This window comes from Gambusia affinis, linkage group LG03 (assembly GCF_019740435.1).
Source record: "Gambusia affinis linkage group LG03, SWU_Gaff_1.0, whole genome shotgun sequence".
Classification (NCBI taxonomy): domain Eukaryota; kingdom Metazoa; phylum Chordata; class Actinopteri; order Cyprinodontiformes; family Poeciliidae; genus Gambusia; species Gambusia affinis.
In genome coordinates, this window is record NC_057870.1 from 16,564,680 (window position 1) to 16,581,858 (window position 17,179).

The 17,179-nt window shown below is 34.4% G+C and overlaps 1 protein-coding gene across 1 annotated transcript in view; it reads left to right on the plus strand.

The window, feature by feature from the left end:
- Positions 1-339: 339 nt before the first annotated feature.
- The window catches only part of ikbkb (inhibitor of nuclear factor kappa B kinase subunit beta), a 32,630-nt gene continuing 15,790 nt past the window's right edge, over positions 340-17,179 (plus strand). The window contains exons 1-8 of the mRNA XM_044108407.1: positions 340-501; positions 2,032-2,147; positions 6,705-6,799; positions 9,717-9,837; positions 11,590-11,659; positions 13,536-13,624; positions 15,807-15,896; positions 15,987-16,111. Coding sequence (XP_043964342.1) covers positions 2,043-2,147; positions 6,705-6,799; positions 9,717-9,837; positions 11,590-11,659; positions 13,536-13,624; positions 15,807-15,896; positions 15,987-16,111 — 695 coding nt within the window. The 5' untranslated portion in view covers positions 340-501; positions 2,032-2,042. The remainder of the gene's footprint in view (positions 502-2,031; positions 2,148-6,704; positions 6,800-9,716; positions 9,838-11,589; positions 11,660-13,535; positions 13,625-15,806; positions 15,897-15,986; positions 16,112-17,179) is intronic.

Sequence of the window (17,179 nt, forward strand, 5' to 3'; positions counted from 1 at the left end):
ATGATTTATTTCAGCGTGTATGGACGTGACGTTGCAGTTTTAGATAGAAAAGGTCTTAGGTTTAGCTTCAGTTGGCTATTATATATAATTAAAACGAGCTCATTTCTATGTTTTTGTCTTAAAGTTATTCATCTAAATCTAAATCACTGCACAGTTTGAACATACACTGCCATACACTAACATGCAGGCTCAGACTTAGCTGTGGAAATTAGCATGCTAACATGTATTTTATTTGTATTTTATTTCTAAAAGTATCTAAAACTTCACCTGAAACCCTCCAGCTGCTCAGCGGTGACCGGTGAACTCTCAGTGGGCGGGTCGAAAGTGTCATCAGGTTTACAGGAAATGTGAGCACCAGGAAGTAGACAGAACTGCTCTTGGGGAGAGTTGTTGAGTCGCCAAAATAACTACAGGGGGGGGAAAAGTTAAAAGATCTTAAACACACAAACAGACAGCAGAGTTTAAAGAAAGTCAAGAAAGACGCTGCAGAGGAAGTTTAAGGTAGGACGGATCTGAGCCGGAAAACAAAGTGAAAGAAAGAACTGCTGCAGTAACTCTGTAATAACAGCTAGCACACCGACAGGAGACGTGTTTTTATAGGACTTACATTTAGTTTAAACTCTAAGCTCAGAAGCATGTGCTGTACAACGTTGATTAGGTCACGTTATGACTCCAGGTTTGACCTCAAACATCAAAGTTTCACTCAGAAGTTTGATCATTGCGAGTTAAATTCAGTCAAGTCCAAAACTATTCATACCCCTGGCAGATGTAGCTCTACAGTCAGTTTCATTCAACCAATAATTACTTATAGGAAATGAGACATGCCTCTCCCGTTAGATAATGAAGCATATTGAAAATTATTAATACATTCATCATCTTCAGTTGAGAAGCCTTTATTAACATTACAACTTTCAAATTTATTTATTTTTTATGATTCTTTAGATAGATTTTTTGCCATTTTATTTTTGGTTACAAACTGCTTGGAAAGCCTCATGTTTAGCTCCCTCCAAATATTCTTTGTCACATTCAGGTCGGGGCTGAATGTGTCACATTTACTTCCAGCGAGGGCTGGGCAATAGATCAATAGCAATATTTATCTCAATAAACACGCAATCAATATCAATAAATAATACATCTGACAGAATAATCAGTTTTTCACTGAACTGTTATCCAGACCTGCACAGCAGAGAAAAGACTCTCAGCTAGCTAAGCAAGGAGTGTGGCCTCAACTAACTCACTCAGTCTTTGGTTACCAAGCAACAACCTATTGAGTAACTTGCACAGCAGTAGTTTAAGATTTTGCTGTAGTTCTTCAAAACAGCTTAAAAAAATTGCGTGGAGTGAAAAGATAAAGTTATGCCACCAGTTTGGTAGTATTTCAGATATTTCTAACAAACAAACAAATAAATAATTATCTATAGACAGACATGAAACACTTACATCGCAATGTGTTTTTCCAGTCATGTTGTCCAAATAATTTAATTCTGTTGTAATCATTTTCAACTTGTTGGATTTATCAGAAATGTTATCTTTTCAGGATTTAATTATTATATCTCACACCATGTCAATTCCTTTTAAAAACAAGAATTTGGTGCATGAGTTTCAATTTATAGCCAATTTTCTCCAATCTGCACCTCTGTGAATAAGTTGGATGCTCTTCTTTGCAGAATTTAAATTGTTTCATTTCCTGGTGCTGACTGAGCTGGCATAGTCCAAACATTTTTATTCACGTTTTGGTCTGTTTTTTAATTCCAAAACCAGAATTGTTGTTTGGGATCAATGATCTGTTTGAACTTGGGTTGGGCAACTATCGCATCGTTTATCATTTATTGTGAAAAATATTGTGAAATATTTAGATTTTTCGTTGTCTCGATACATTTCAATTAATAATACCAAGTGAAAACTAAAACTGACAGTGTTTGTACGAAGCAAAGCAATTAATTGACAAGGTATAATCGTATGAATGTTGACGCATCAGATTCAGTCAGAAATGTAACCAGTAAAATTCTTTTTTACTGGTGCTGGGTTTAGGTGGGGAGGCCATGAATCGGGTCCCGCTGCAGCAGCCGCAGACCTGCGGCCCGTGGGAGCTGAAGGAGAGGCTCGGCACCGGAGGCTTTGGGAACGTCACAAGATGGCAAAATAAGGTAAAGCAAATCAGAACCTGTAAAAAAAAAAAAAACTACGAAAATAGTCTTTTTGGGATTTTTTTCTGTCTTTCTGGTGATTGAAGTGTCCAAATAGTTGCCAGCTTATCCACTTTGTTGTATTTAGCCACTTTTCACACCAAAACAGGGAGAATTGGCAGGTCAATCTGGTGTTGATCGGCCAGAAAGCTGAGATCTGTTATTAGATCTGGTCTGCTTATTAGGGGCGATAAAGATTATGATAAGAAAACTATTTATTACTCGTTCTTTAGGTAACTGTATGATTGTGACTACATGGCATGGCTTTCATATCCCCACAAACACAAATATTGTTTTTGAAAAACAAAATAAAAATAAAAATGTAATTTATATCACTGCATTTAATGTTATTTTCAAATTTACTGAAATTTATTGATTCTCTCGAGCAACAAACAGTGGAGAAAATAGCAAAAGTAAAATCTCCAGTCAGGTTTTTTTATTTACCATCAATCAGTGAAATTTATAATGACAATAATAAATCTATATTCTTATGAAAATAGATTTTTCATGATAAATGATCAACAATATGGTAAATGGCAACCTCCACTGCTCATTAGTAGTTTTCAAGCTTTGTGAAGGTCCTGGAAAATCTTTTAGTGTGAATTATTTAATGTTAATTATTCTGAATATTATTACTGTGATAATTTAGCATAGAACATAATAGAATAGAAAAATCCTTCTATTGCCCTGAAATGTGGAAACTTTCAGCAGCAAATATCAGACCAGGATTCACAACACTACCCACATTTCATAATTAAAATAATAACTTACATTTTTTCTCCCTTTTTTAAATCTTGTTCCATGTAAATAAACATTTTGTTTAGTAATCTCAGCCTGCAGAAAACACTAACTGGACTCTTCATCTGTTCTTGTGTAAAACAGGGCCATTTAATGCAGCTTTTACATTTTCATGTTTCTTGTTTTTTGCTTTTCAGCATTTGTATCTTGGAGAGAGTAACTCGTGTTTAAGCGAAACTTTATCTGAAATTACGTGAGTGTTGTCTGGTGTATCTTGCTTTGGCTAAATCTTTGACTCAGAGGAAGAAAGTCAAAATGTTCAGCAAAAGCGTTTGGGTTTTCACGTGCTTTGAATAGAAAGAAAGAATGAGCTCAGTCCAGGAAGCAGATGCGTCGCTGCATTTGTTGCAGCTGAAATGGTTTCTGTTGTCATGATAAGTCATAGCAAGATGAGATTATTGAGTTGTAATACCAGTGGGAATTACACTGTGGGAACGTGAACACTCCCTCTCTAGCGAACGTTTCCCTCCTTCTGCTGCAGCCATTTAGCAGCATTGCTCACCGTCACCTTCACGGCAGCAGCATCCTGTGGAGTCAGTCTGAGAGATTATGGGAAGTTCTCAAGCAGTTCCTGCAACATATTTTGTCAGATTACAGATATTTTGTTACTTTGGCATGCAGAAGGTATTTGTATTTAGAATGCTGCTTATTTTATAATTCTGGTCAACAGCCAAAAATTGGTCTGGGGTTTTTTCAAATGTTCTGGGGTCATTTTGATGTGCTGAATCCAAAAATCACATTGGTTTTGCTCAATCAGGTCAACTTTGTGAACTATGGATGCATCATGAGCATCAAAATGCATGACTTGCCGCAACGTTTGGATCGGTTTTCTATAATCTGGATCAAGTAAGAGGAGAGAGACTCCATCAGGACAGAAAAGAGAAGGAGAATTTATCACAATGAAGACGTAATGTTCATTTTACATGTTCTTACCTTTATCAGTGTTTATTATTCAATATACAGAAATCCAAGTTTGGAACATTTAATTAATACATTCTGTTAGAAAACACTTTTTTTCCTCCTAAACCCTTCTTTGGATGAGAAATATTAATAGAAATGAATTGATAATCTCACAAAAATGTAATCAGTTCAGTCAGAAGATCAGATTTCTCTAAATCAAATCAGAATAAAAACCTGACCTCTTTGAGAAAAATGAATGTCATTGGTGCAAAATTATCCCAATTCAATAGAAAAAAAAAACAGACAACTTCTAAAAAATATTTTTTTGTAACCCAGCGTTCTCACTTCTGATCAAACTGGTGGTCGTTTGTGTTGCTGCATCTTGGACTTCAGGAGGATATTAGATGTTTTCCTGCTGGCACTGCTGCTGCCATGACTAAGCATCCTGCACTGAAAGTTTCCTGTATTGATGACAACACTGTGGGTTCAAATTAGAAATCTGATCACAGACAGAAACAGGATGGTGGGGAGAGGAGCGGCACCACTTCCTTGATGAGAAACTGGTCGTGCGATGGAGCTGAACGGGTCGTTATTTTTGGAAATAGAGTCACTTTATTGGTCACACCTTGCTTGTTTCTGGCTGGATCCTCTTTTTGATTTGTTTATTTAAAACAAGTTTTTAAAAACAAGAAAAAAAAGCAATCAACAGGACAGAAAAAAAACATGTGCATACATAACCGAGAACAAAATAATTAGTTTACCACTACGTTTCTGTTTGGAAAGGAGCAGGAAGGAGTGAACATTTATTTAATAATACCCCTTATCACAATTTAATTAAATGTATTAGTTACTGACTCAATAATTAGCAAAAATTTGTAATTACAACCAGGTCACCATGCATTTATGGGCCAACAAATTCATTATACGACATAGAAAAAATGGTTACAAACTAACTCATAACAAGACAAGAAAATCTACATGCAGAATAATAGAATAGAATAGAATAGAATAGAATAGAATAGAATAGAATAGAATAGAATAGAATAGAATAGAATAGAATAGAATAGAATATACTTTATTGATCCCCAAATGACAGAATAATTACCAACTCCTTGACAAAGTAGACCTATAAATTCTTCTTAGTCTGTGTTATATAACAAATAAAATGCAACAAAAGAAAGAAAGGAAAAAAAACTCAGAGGAATATTATCATATAATATGATATGATTGTAAGATAACAATAATAAACTACCAATATTGGCTTAATATTATTTTCCTGTAATGAACATTTTATGTTTGTTTCCATCTTGCTGCTGTTTGTTTTTGTGTTTTTGGAGCAGCAGCGGGTCGGTCATGTGGTATCTGTTCATTCATGTGACATGATAATGGAGAAGTAATGGAGTAATGGTTGTTTTTACATGGCGTTGAAAGTGTAGGGAAATATATGCAACACATATGATACTGGTAAATATTCCCATAACAACAGTATTAATATCAGATATTGATCATTTTCATATTGGTGCATCCCTGATAAATACTCTTCTATAGCTTAAAGCTCACATTTGAAGTCAAACTGCACAAAAATTACACAAAAATCTGAAATGGTTTTCAGTGTAATAATAAAACTAAAAGGCAGTAGTCTCATAAAAACGCTTTAAAAAAATAAAGTGTGTTATCTAGTCTTCATCTTCAGTCAGTTTCATAGGTGAACTCTCATTTTGTACAGCCTTTTTATAGTTATACTGTCCATGTGGCCTGCAGCTATGTGCTCTGACGATACAAAGGAAATTTATTTCATGGTTCATCCATGACTGCTCCACTCAGTTTCCTCTTATGTGGTGCACCTTGCCGTAGCTGTTTAATGGTCAAACTGTGTTCTTGGCCGTTCCGGATCATGACTTTTAATGCGTTCACTGGGAAATTAAGAAGTTAGAAATTTAGCTGCGCCAATCATCGCAGTCTGAACAATACTTTGACGATGAGAAAATCTTTTATGTTGTTTTGCACAAAGCAGAAGTTACGCTTTCTTGGTTTTCTGTGTCCTTTTATGTCCTTATCTTTCTGTGCGTAATATTTACTCCCTTTTCCAGTCCACCGTATTATACATAACGGTGGTCTAATTTGATTTGGTTTCTCTGAGTTTGTTTGTAACCATTTTGTATGTTTGGGTAGCATGGCTTCTTACTGACTTCTGGTGAAATATTAGACATGTCCATTTTTTAATAACCATCAGTTAATATTAACTAAAAAAGAGAAATTTAGCAGGTTTTTCGTCCGCTGATGGAAATGAAATCGTCTTATTTTCCAGTTATGAATAACTATCTGGAAACAATCATCTTAATAAAAGTATTGTTATACTTAAAAAAAAGATAAACAAACAAAAGCCAGATTGAGTGAAAGTAAATCCAGAGACTTTCTGGATTTACTTCTGTGGAAGAGGATTAATTATTTTAGTGCATTATTACAGTTTGGTCATGCACTATTTGTATCTGTGATGCAAAGTTTTAATAAGTTTGGCAACATACAAGCTTTTTATTAAACAACTGAACTGCAACTCCACTAGGAGCGTTAATTGCCTGAAGGAATAATGTTGCATTTTAAGGGCAAATAAAAGTGGCCACTTGATATTATGAGAACAAGAACCCGAAGCTTCGTTCACGACCTTGAATTAATGCCAAAGCCGTACAAAACAGAACCAATACTATCAGCTTTTATTGGCAGGTTTGGGGAAGGATTAATGAAGAGCACTGGCAAATGTGGAAGTAATAAATGTATAGTTAGTCCTCTTATGGAAACCCGGCTCTCTGTTTTTGCTTTCAGGACACGGAGGAGCAGATCGCGCTAAAGCAGTGCCGACAAGAACTGAGCGAGAGAAACAAAGAGCGCTGGTCTCTGGAGATCCAGATTATGAAGAGGTACGTTTTACTGTCACATGCATTAACATTAACAGAGATCTTTCTATTTTTAACTCACTGTTATTAAAGTAGCACCACTTCAATGCTGTTCTGCTTTTATATGTTATTATACTGTTATTAGCGTTTGAACGCATAAATTGGAGAAGAATCTAAATTTATCAGCTAATAGTTTGCACGTCAAAAAGAAAATAAATATTTTTTTTACTTGCATCCAGAATGCATTTAACTTTAAAGTTAAGCTTTTCCATGCACAAATATGTGACCTCAAATACAGAAGTAAGTATTTTGATGACTTCAAAAGAAAAAAAAGGACATAAAAATTCTCAAATATCATATGGAAATACTTTAGTTAGTTCCCTGAAATCTTTATCCTTAATAGTGGTTTGTTGCTTTAAAGCAGTGTAATAAATTAAAACATTTGATCATAATTAAATATCTATAATTAAATTTACTTCCAATAGATTGTGAAATTATTAAAAATTACTTTAATACTCTTCAGTCTAATCAAGTTCAGGTAAAAATCTCAAATTGTGTGCAAAACAATGAATGATTGTGACTGAAAGTAAATTAAAATCAACAGATAATAACAAAATAATTGGAAAAATAAATAAAAAAGAAATAGAAAAAATTAGGAAAGCTAAATAATTGACTTGACAAAGTAATAAAAATGTTTTTAATATGTAATAATACAAAAAAGAAATAAAAAAATTTACTATTGTTTTTTTTTCATTAAGAAAGAAATATGCATAGAAACATTATTGAAATTTAATGAAAACTTAACTAAAAAAACGTTTTGCTTAAATTTCTTACCTTGTTTAATTTTTTTTGTGTTGGATTTTTCCCAAATATTTATTTCTTACATGTTTTTGTTAAACTTTTATTCATCTAAATGTTTGATTAAATAAGCATTTTCTCTCTTTTTTTTTTAAATCAAAGCCTGTTGATGCTTTCAGATTGACTTCTGGAGGATGATCCCTGTTTAATTTGCCGTTTTGTGAGCCAGCTTGGTTTGTTCCCTGACGTCTTTTGGTGTTTCTGGGTTTTCTGTTTTTATGTCTCCATCTCCTACTCCGGTTTCCTCTGAAAAACAAAAGACAAAAATTTCTTTCCCTAAATAGAAAAAAAATAAAAAATCACCTATTTAACTATTAATAAGCTTGGCTGTTTGGGTTATTTTAGTGACTTTGGTTATTTCTAGCACCACAGTATTCCTCCGCCTCGCTTTGCGCTGCATTTTAAACCCAAACACGCCTGTGAACAGTTACCGCTTAGGTGTCGGTCCCTCCGGTTCTGTGCCAGCTCGTGTGGGACGGGATGTTTGTCAGATGCAAAGTGTGCGTGTGTTTCGTTATAATTGACAGTGCAAACTCATTTTTCCTCATTCTCACTTTAAGAAGTGTGTTGTTTTTGGACAGACATGGTTAGAACCACAGCGGCCCATCCTCCCACGCTTCATTCATGGAAAAACCACAGGGCAGGGGACACGGCAACATTAGCTATTACATTATAGCAGCCTCTTAACACAGATTTGCGTTTCCACTGAAAAACATCTCACTTTGTTTGGTAGCCATAATGTGTTTATGAAGCTTGAATTGCACCATTTCTTAGTTTGCTGAAAGATTTGAGCAAACAATAAAAAGAAAAAGATATTCTGCAGTCTCAAATTGAGCACACAGATCCAAACTTTCCAGATAAGAAACATTATCTTTCTGTTATCAGAAATAGAAAATAACATCCAAAACATTAACTTCCTGTGTTGCAGCAAGATTTCAGAGCACTCAGGTTCTTTGTCTCACTCCAGTTTTCTTTGGAATAATCTGACAGGATTAAAAATGATTTACTTTGAAAAGGTCTCTCTGTTTTTCTTGGCATAAACATTTAAACTCCACCTCCCTGGATTGGAGAGCCCTGTTGTATGTTTGAATGTGTCAGATTCGTGTGATTCAGAGTTTTTCTGAATCTTCATACGTGTTTCTCCAGAGATCCCAACATGAGGTCAACACATTGTGTCACAGAATCACTGTCATGGTGTCTTGTGGAACCAAACATGGAGAACCAACATTTAGTTTTATAAGTGTACAGAAAAACAAAAGTTATTTTATCTATTCTGTCTCTCACAACTAGCTAAGCTACGCTGGTTGCACCAACTCGCTCACTCTTTGGTTACCTAGCAACTCACTCATTCTTTGGTTACCAAGCAACAACCCCTTTGAGTAACTGGCACACAGCAGCAGTTTCAGGGATCATAACTGACACAAAATAACCAACAACAATGTGGAGTGAAAACTGTGGATAAAACAGGAAAAGGTCATGTCACCAGTTTGGCAGTATTTTATATGTTTAAAATAAATAACTAATTAAAATGATCTATATTAACTGATATGAAATGCTGATATTGTGATACATTTTTCAATCGATCACATTTCAGTAACAAGGCAGTTCAAAGTGCTTTAAGTCATAAAAACACAAACTACACAGTCATAAAAAAACACCACACAGTCAATAATTGAGAAAACCAGTAACGACTGTTACATTTTGATAAGTGGTGTCACCAAAATTATTGATACATGTCAAATAAGTTGGCTAATATTTCATTTATTATGGTTTAAAGGCAACTCTAAACAGAAGATTAGATTTAAACAAACTCAACATTTCAGCTGTTTTGCAGTTTTCTGGAAGTTTGTTCTAGATTTGTGGGTCCAGATTTCAGTCATACCTGGACATTATTTTGTCCCTCCAACATAAAAAAAAAAAGCCAAAAACAAAAACAAAAAAGTAACGACAAATTTCCTGATACGTAACTAGAGTAACAAATACACATTAATACTTCATTAGTTTGGAGCCAAGAAACATAAATTTGAGGTCTAAACCAGAATCTCAACCTTTTCACAAGACACGGTTGCCCTGTCTTCACCAGGCTGGACCATGTGAACGTGGTCGCTGCGCGGGAAGTTCCTCAAGGGATGCAAAAACTGGTGGCCACCAACGACCTGCCGCTGCTCGCCATGGAGTACTGTCAGGGAGGAGATCTGAGAAAGGTGTGCAAACCCAGACGGGCTGGACATGCCGTTCGTTTGAGCCCAGAGTCATTCATGCTTAACATCTGAATCACTTTGAGATGAGAGATTAACCACAACTCTTTACTGAATTAGTTTTTCCAAAACTTTGGGTGTGCATGACTTTAGGTTTTATGAAACTAAAAATAGAGATGAAGGAGCTAAAAATAAACATTCCTGTTTTATTTACCTTCTCTGTGCTCCTGGGGCTGTTTTCTCTTTTGACCAGCAGAATGTCTTCATTCTGGGAAACAAATGTGGCTTTTCATTTCAACACATCCCCACGATGTGTTGAAATCGTGGGGATGTGTTGAGGACAGTCTGAGGATTTGCAAAAACCGCAAACCGTTCCACTTTAAGACAGAGTTTTAAAACATTATAGGTAACTGAAAAAAACATGACTTATTGGAGACAGATGGAGTGATTAGTGGAGACTACAAGCAGAAAAACATTACATAATCTTCTTGAACTTACTATGAGTTACCAGTTGCAGAGATTTTCTATATATTTTTAGATTAGGATCTTTGTTTGTCCTCATTTCTTTTATTTCTGTTCTGCTTTTTGATCTTGATGTAGTTTTAGGTATTAAAATTAATTTCAGGCATTATTTTGTAATTGTTTAATTATAAATATACATTCTTTACATTTTAGGTATTACAATACATTCAGCTCACAAGTCAAAATGATGCACGTATTCAAGATTTTAGCAATATTTCTCACTACTTTTGGGGGGTTGTTGTTTTTACAAACAAAATTAATGTTTGGAAAATCTGAAACTATAATTGAAGTTTCTTTTCTCAAAGTAGACATATTTCCTTCAGGTTTGATATCAAACAGGAGAGGAGGCCAGAACAGATGCTAGCGTTAGCATTGTTAGCGGCTAACGGTGAGAATAGCATTATTTTAGCATATTTTTAAGAAATGCTGCTATTTTGAAGACTGGAATTAACAAAAAATATGCAAATAAATAACATAATTGTAAAATTACAAATTCAGGTAGAGGAAACACTTTTCCAAATCCTTGTTTTTCCAACATAAAACTTACGAAACTAGCACAGTAGATAATGAATAAATGTCCCAACTGGGTAAAGTGCTTCCAGTGACAATGTTTACTGCTTTATCTTTACTTGACCTCCAGATGGCTCAGCAGTTTCACCAGATAAATAATTAATAATATTAGAACAATAAAACTTATGGAAAAACAAGAAGTCTCACTTTAGCTTTAGGTTTGTTTTAGTGTAGATGTTTGTTCTTCATTCAATGAAGTTACTTGCACTTAGTAGAGTAGGCAGAAAAATTACTCAGTTGGAGTAGCAATATTTATAATAATATTACTCAAGTGCAAGTAAAACTATTCTTAAGTACATGTTTTTCAATTAGCTACTCAGTTAAATGTAGCTGAGTTAATGTATCTAGTTAATACCAACTTCTGGCTATCGGTCTGCATTTATTGTGACATTTTTGAGTATTCTAGAAATTGTGGGCCTTTGTATTTACATTATAATTGATAAAGCTACAAAATACAAAACAAAATGGTTAAAATCTCCAGTTTTAGCCTAATTTCCTATAAAGATAACCACTAATGGGAAGAAAATTAGTTTTTAGCAGAAGAGCCAGTAAGTAGGGAAGCCAAAAATAACAGTGAAAAGGAAGATTAGTGAACCCGATTGTATTTTTCCTTCTTCCCATCATGCATGTTACTCAGATTACAAATGCTTGTTCGTTTCTCTGCAGTATCTGAACGTCCTGGAGAACTGCTGTGGAATGAGGGAGGGATCCATTCTGATTCTCTTGCGGGACATTTGTGAGTTTTCAGCCCTGACATGAATCTTCTAATGTTGCAGTCGAGGTTTGTGTCAGAATGATGGCTTAATGAAGTGATGAAGTGAGCTGGCAAAAGGGTTTATTTCCTGAGGTTAGGAGTAAAAGTTCCCAGTGAGAAACATCCTGATGTCATCCTTGACCTGAAACCCCTGCCGCTTAGTCACCATGGCGATAACTCCAGCGCATACCGGGGTTTACGTCAACACATCGCACAGTCACATGCTACATCGCAAACTTTGTCTACTGACGCTAACATCGACACACAAACTGCGTTCCTTTGACTGCATAAACAAATGAGAAAAGGCAGTATACAATGTGGGTCGCAACATATTTACATATTTAGAGGGGAGTAGACGTAGAAGAGCACAGAAACTTCCTTTGCTGCTGCGGTTTAGTGGACTTGTCTTGATGATGACTGATCCGAACCTCATGAGTGACCACTGGAAATTTAAACCACACACATCTTAAGGCACAGATGTCACACGTTCTGCTTTTCTGAATAATCTTTGATGGCACATGTGATGTGAGTTTAAACTTGATATATTCAACTACTAAAAGATTAGAGGCAGCATGTATAAATGATGCTTCATTCTCACTGGACTTCCCATAGCTTAGCTTCTCATTTATTGTAAGCAATGGAAGTGTTTGTCACGCATAGTAAATTTGAAGCCAAAAGTGAGTGATGTAATGCCTCATGTGACCACTAGGGGCTGGCATGACTCAGTCCCAGCAAAGATGCCTTTATTCTGTTAAATTCAACCATATTTTAATCTCAGATTTATATTCTGATGTTTGTTCATTTAGCTTTCATTCTGCATTGAGATGAAAAGATGTTTCACAGTTTTATTAATAATTCTGGTCTACATTTAAACATTTCTTGTTAAAAAGAAATCATTACATGAATACATGTAGTCTGAAGAGATACAAATTAAAGCACAAGCTGAGATTTATTCTTCTTTTGGAAACACAAATATGGAGCATTTTTTATTATTTTTTGCTCTTAGGCTTGTCACAATAACAATTTTTGCTGGATGATAAATTATGCCATAATTTGTTGCAATAAATTATAATATTGTTGTTTTGAGACCATTTTCAAGTAATATAATAATAACAGCAGAATACTGTAAGAATACATTCTCAAAGATCAATAAACTTTAAATATTTAACAGTGGAAATGCAAGACATTTCAATATTTAAAATAAACAAAACATCAGAAACAACAAATAAAATAAAATAAAAAAAGTCTGTAAACAAACTTATTCTTAAAAAAAGGAGCTAGTTGAGACCAAAACGCCAGACCTAAAACTTCTGTCATCGAGGTTTTGCAAGAAAGAGAAAAATAATTATCCAAGTAAAAATGATTGAGTTCATTTAAATTTATCATGCGATTAAGCAATCTTATCATAATTCTATAATAGATAATCCCACAACTTTTGACGGAATATTTAAGGGCATTTTAAACAATTACATTTTCTAACTTCTTGCAGCAGCTAGCTGTGCTGCAGTGCTAGCTTGTACATAAATGATACTTTGCATTTTAAGTAATACAAAATACTCCGAAGTAATTGTTTTAGGTTGTGAAAACCCAACATTTCCAAAGAGAAACTTCTCCTGAACTGGAATAAATATGTTTGGAAGGAATCGAGAGTGAATCAAAGCAACATAAATCAAGGGAAAAGCTAAACTTGTAAATCCTTTCTGTTGGACAATAAATATCTAGTTAGTTTGAAATTAAGCACAATCAGTGTCAATGATTTTTGAGCCTCCTTTATTGCGCGATAAATGTATAAATTTACTGGTGTGCTGCATTTCTGAGTCACATTTCTGAAAGTTGTTCCTCCCTTTCTGTTCCTTAGCTTCGGCTCTCACCTACCTCCACAGCAAGAGGATCATCCACAGAGACCTGAAACCAGAGAACATTGTGCTGCAGCAGGGGGAGAAGAGGGTGAGTTTAAAGAAAAACCCCCAAACCACAACAAAGACGGTTATGAACAAAAATATTCTCAACATCTTTAGTCCTTCCACTTCGTATGTAATGTGGAAAACTGAGGGATTTTCACTTCACTTTGCCTGTTGTGCAGCAAATCATTGCATGTCATGATCCAGCCTAAAACGTTATGCAACTGAGGTCAGACTCATTAAAGGATTTATATTCATGTTTATGCACAATCTTATGACTTCATAAAAAACAACAGAAGCCAACAAACTCCATCTACTCAAGTTTATAGTTTAGCATGACTGTTTTCTCTGACATGCACCAAAAAAAAGTCTCTGCAGGTAATGTCAGAGTTTATCCTTACATTATTTAGAGAATTATATTCCTGTCATTTTAGACGTCCAGCAAATATGAAATAATAGAAAGCAGAGAAATGTATAAAATAAAATAAACAAAACCTACTTGGTTTACTTTTAAACAGTTTGAAATAATCTATAAGGCATGACTATTTTAATTGGTTTACTCTATTTTTTATTTCCTACAAAACCAAAATACAGAAACTTTTGAAGCTTTTTAGAAGATTGCATAACTTTCTCAATAAAACAAAAATCTGTTTAATACTTGTCTTACCATGTGTTCTGCAGATTTTTCCACTGCTGTTTTCTGCAGGGACATGTCTCTTTTGAGATTATTGTTCATTATTGTGGCTTTGAACCAACATGCAAACACAAACGATTTGCTAGCACTGATTCGCAATGAATGAAGCATGTTGTCGTTTGAATAACTGGTCAATATAAACTTTAAAGTATCAAAAAAAAAAAGAAAAATAAAATTTAGTTTAAATAAGTAACTTTGTTGTTCTCTCATTCTGTCAAATTAAATAGTTCAAAAGAAAAATGTTTTGTGTGATTTTCTTTAAGGAGTCGAGTTTTTTCAGTAATTTTTCTGCTTTATGGATGTTACGTTTCACAAGGCCTTCATGGTGTGCAGTAATTCAACATTCCTTTATTCTCCTTTTTTTAAGTTTACGCTTTCATCTGCAGACACCATTACTCCAGGAAAAATGAGTCATTCTCATTTTGATTTATTTGTCAACCAGGGAAAAGAAAAAATAAAACAAAAACATTAAAAAAAAAACTTCTTGATTATATATACAAATAAGTTAATGTGCGTATTTGTCAGCAAAGAAAAATGCCTGTTTTATTTTGTGTTTTGTTTTATGCAGTTAAAAAAATACATAAATATAAAATTTATGAAAATAATTAAACATCATAGAGTGATACCAAGTGCCAATCCATGTTATTATTTGTGAATATGAGAGCAGAAATGAGCTGCAAGATCAAAATATTTTACATTTGTCTGATTTCAAAAAAGTAGATGTGAACAAAACAGTTAAACAGATAGATAATTACTCCTCTCTATCACCCACTTGCCCCATGGAGGCATCTTTCTTTTCCACATTAAGAATCGCTGATTTAATCTGATGCAGCACAAAAGTGAATGTGCAAAGCTAAGCTTGTTCCTGGTCTTTTCACATTCTTACCGTCAGAGTTGGACGGTAAGAAACGACCCCAGAGACGGTGCTGTTAGAAATATTTATACATGCAGAACAGTTACTGCGGTTATCAGTGCTGGATGGATAACAGAGGCACCGAATAACGTCAGTGGATCAGATTAAACCAAAAGTCTGTGCATTTTTCTGTTCCCTGGTGCCTAAATCGAGGCAGAATGAGCTTCGCTGATTCTGCGAACTCATATTCTATGAGTTAAGAAATCTTGCCTGTAAATCTTTCAGCATTTTCTTGGCCAAGAACTGTAATTACAGCATCCAAATCTGTCTGACATGACAGATTTGGATGCTGTCATGTCAGAGTTTACTTTATTTGAGCTGCAACAATTAAAAAAATGTTGGTCAACTGCTGCATTTATGTGTTGACGGTTTCCTGTTGCAGTGGAGAAACCGCCTTTGCACAAGCAGCACACAAGACAACTGGGAATTTCCAGGTTTTGGCTGAAGGTTCAGGTTTACCTGAGAGTAATACTCAGGGTGGTGTTTCTTCTTCTGTTAGCTGGAAATGTAAACGTCCAGGCTGATTGCTGTTTCTTTCATGATATGCCTCTCTTTCAGGTGCTGTATTGCATTTACAGAGACAAAATTAGATGATTTTATCTTTATATTTTATTATTCCAGCTCATCCATAAAATCATAGATCTCGGCTATGCTAAGGAGTTGGACCAGAGCAGCCTCTGCACATCGTTTGTGGGAACACTACAGTACTTGGTGATTGTTTTAATATCTTGTCTTTTACAATTTTTGACGTCATCTTTTCGTTCTGGGCACCAAGTCTGCTCTTTCTTGTTTTTATCTCAGGCTCCAGAGCTTATTGAGAGGCAGAAGTACACGGTCTCTGTGGACTACTGGAGCTTTGGCACGCTGGTGTTCGAGTGCATCACTGGATTTCGGCCATTCTTACCAACCTGGCAACCTGTTCCCTGGTAGAGTCACATTTTAAATCTTTTATATGTGAACAAAGTAGGTGATGTGATGATTTAAATACAAATCAGCTTCTTGTTAGTCCCTTGAAGTGTTTTTATTGGTCAATATTCTTAATAAAAAGAATCCCAAAATGTTTTTCTTACACTTCAGAGCAACATCTGCCACCTCTGACCATAACATAACCTTATTTAAACACAAAAAAATTATTTTGTTTAAATCACAGAGGCTATTAGTCCTCGATGCAGCTGTGTTGTTTGATTCGTTTGATATTCTACCAATTTTCTGTCTGATTATTGCAAATAAAGTCCCTAGTGATTCATAAGTGGAAGTAGATACAAAATTTATAACCCAACATTTATACAGTTGGATTCATTTAAACTTTTTTTTAATCTTTTTATTTCTGAGTTTTAATAAAATAATGAGCACCATACATAGACATTCAGGTCAAACTTGAGACAGTACTTTGCAGAATAAGCACAAACTAATAAATGACAAAACAAGAAACAAAACCCAGCTATTATTTCCATAAGTATGTGGATAAAAAGAAGATAACTAAAAAAATAAACAAATAATAATACTTTTTTTTTAAACAAACAATATTCAAAATAGATTTGTAAAAAGAAAACAAAACATATACAACTTAAAAGGAACTGAGATTTTCAAATAATTTAGATTTAGAGGAAATATAAATTTCGATTAAAGGTATTTGTTTATGGAAGAATATCAACATCGAAGTAAAACAATCTAAATTTCTCTGCATTTAAAAAAAATTTTAAAATCGTTATGATGAAGAAATATGGCGTTGCATAAGCTGATGTTTTGTTGTGTGTTTGTGAATTTGAATTATGTCTATAATAATATTTTGGGTTGAATAGCTTATTGTGATTGGGGGCAAATATAAGTTTATGCTTCCTTCTACTTATTTTCATTCATGATTACTCTGTTGCATTAATTATTGAGATTTATTGAGTGAATTGAATAAAAATAAGATGGAAAAAAAATTCAAATCAGCCACAAGACATGATGCTGCCACCACCATTTTCCACATTGGTGTTCTGTTGGTGGTT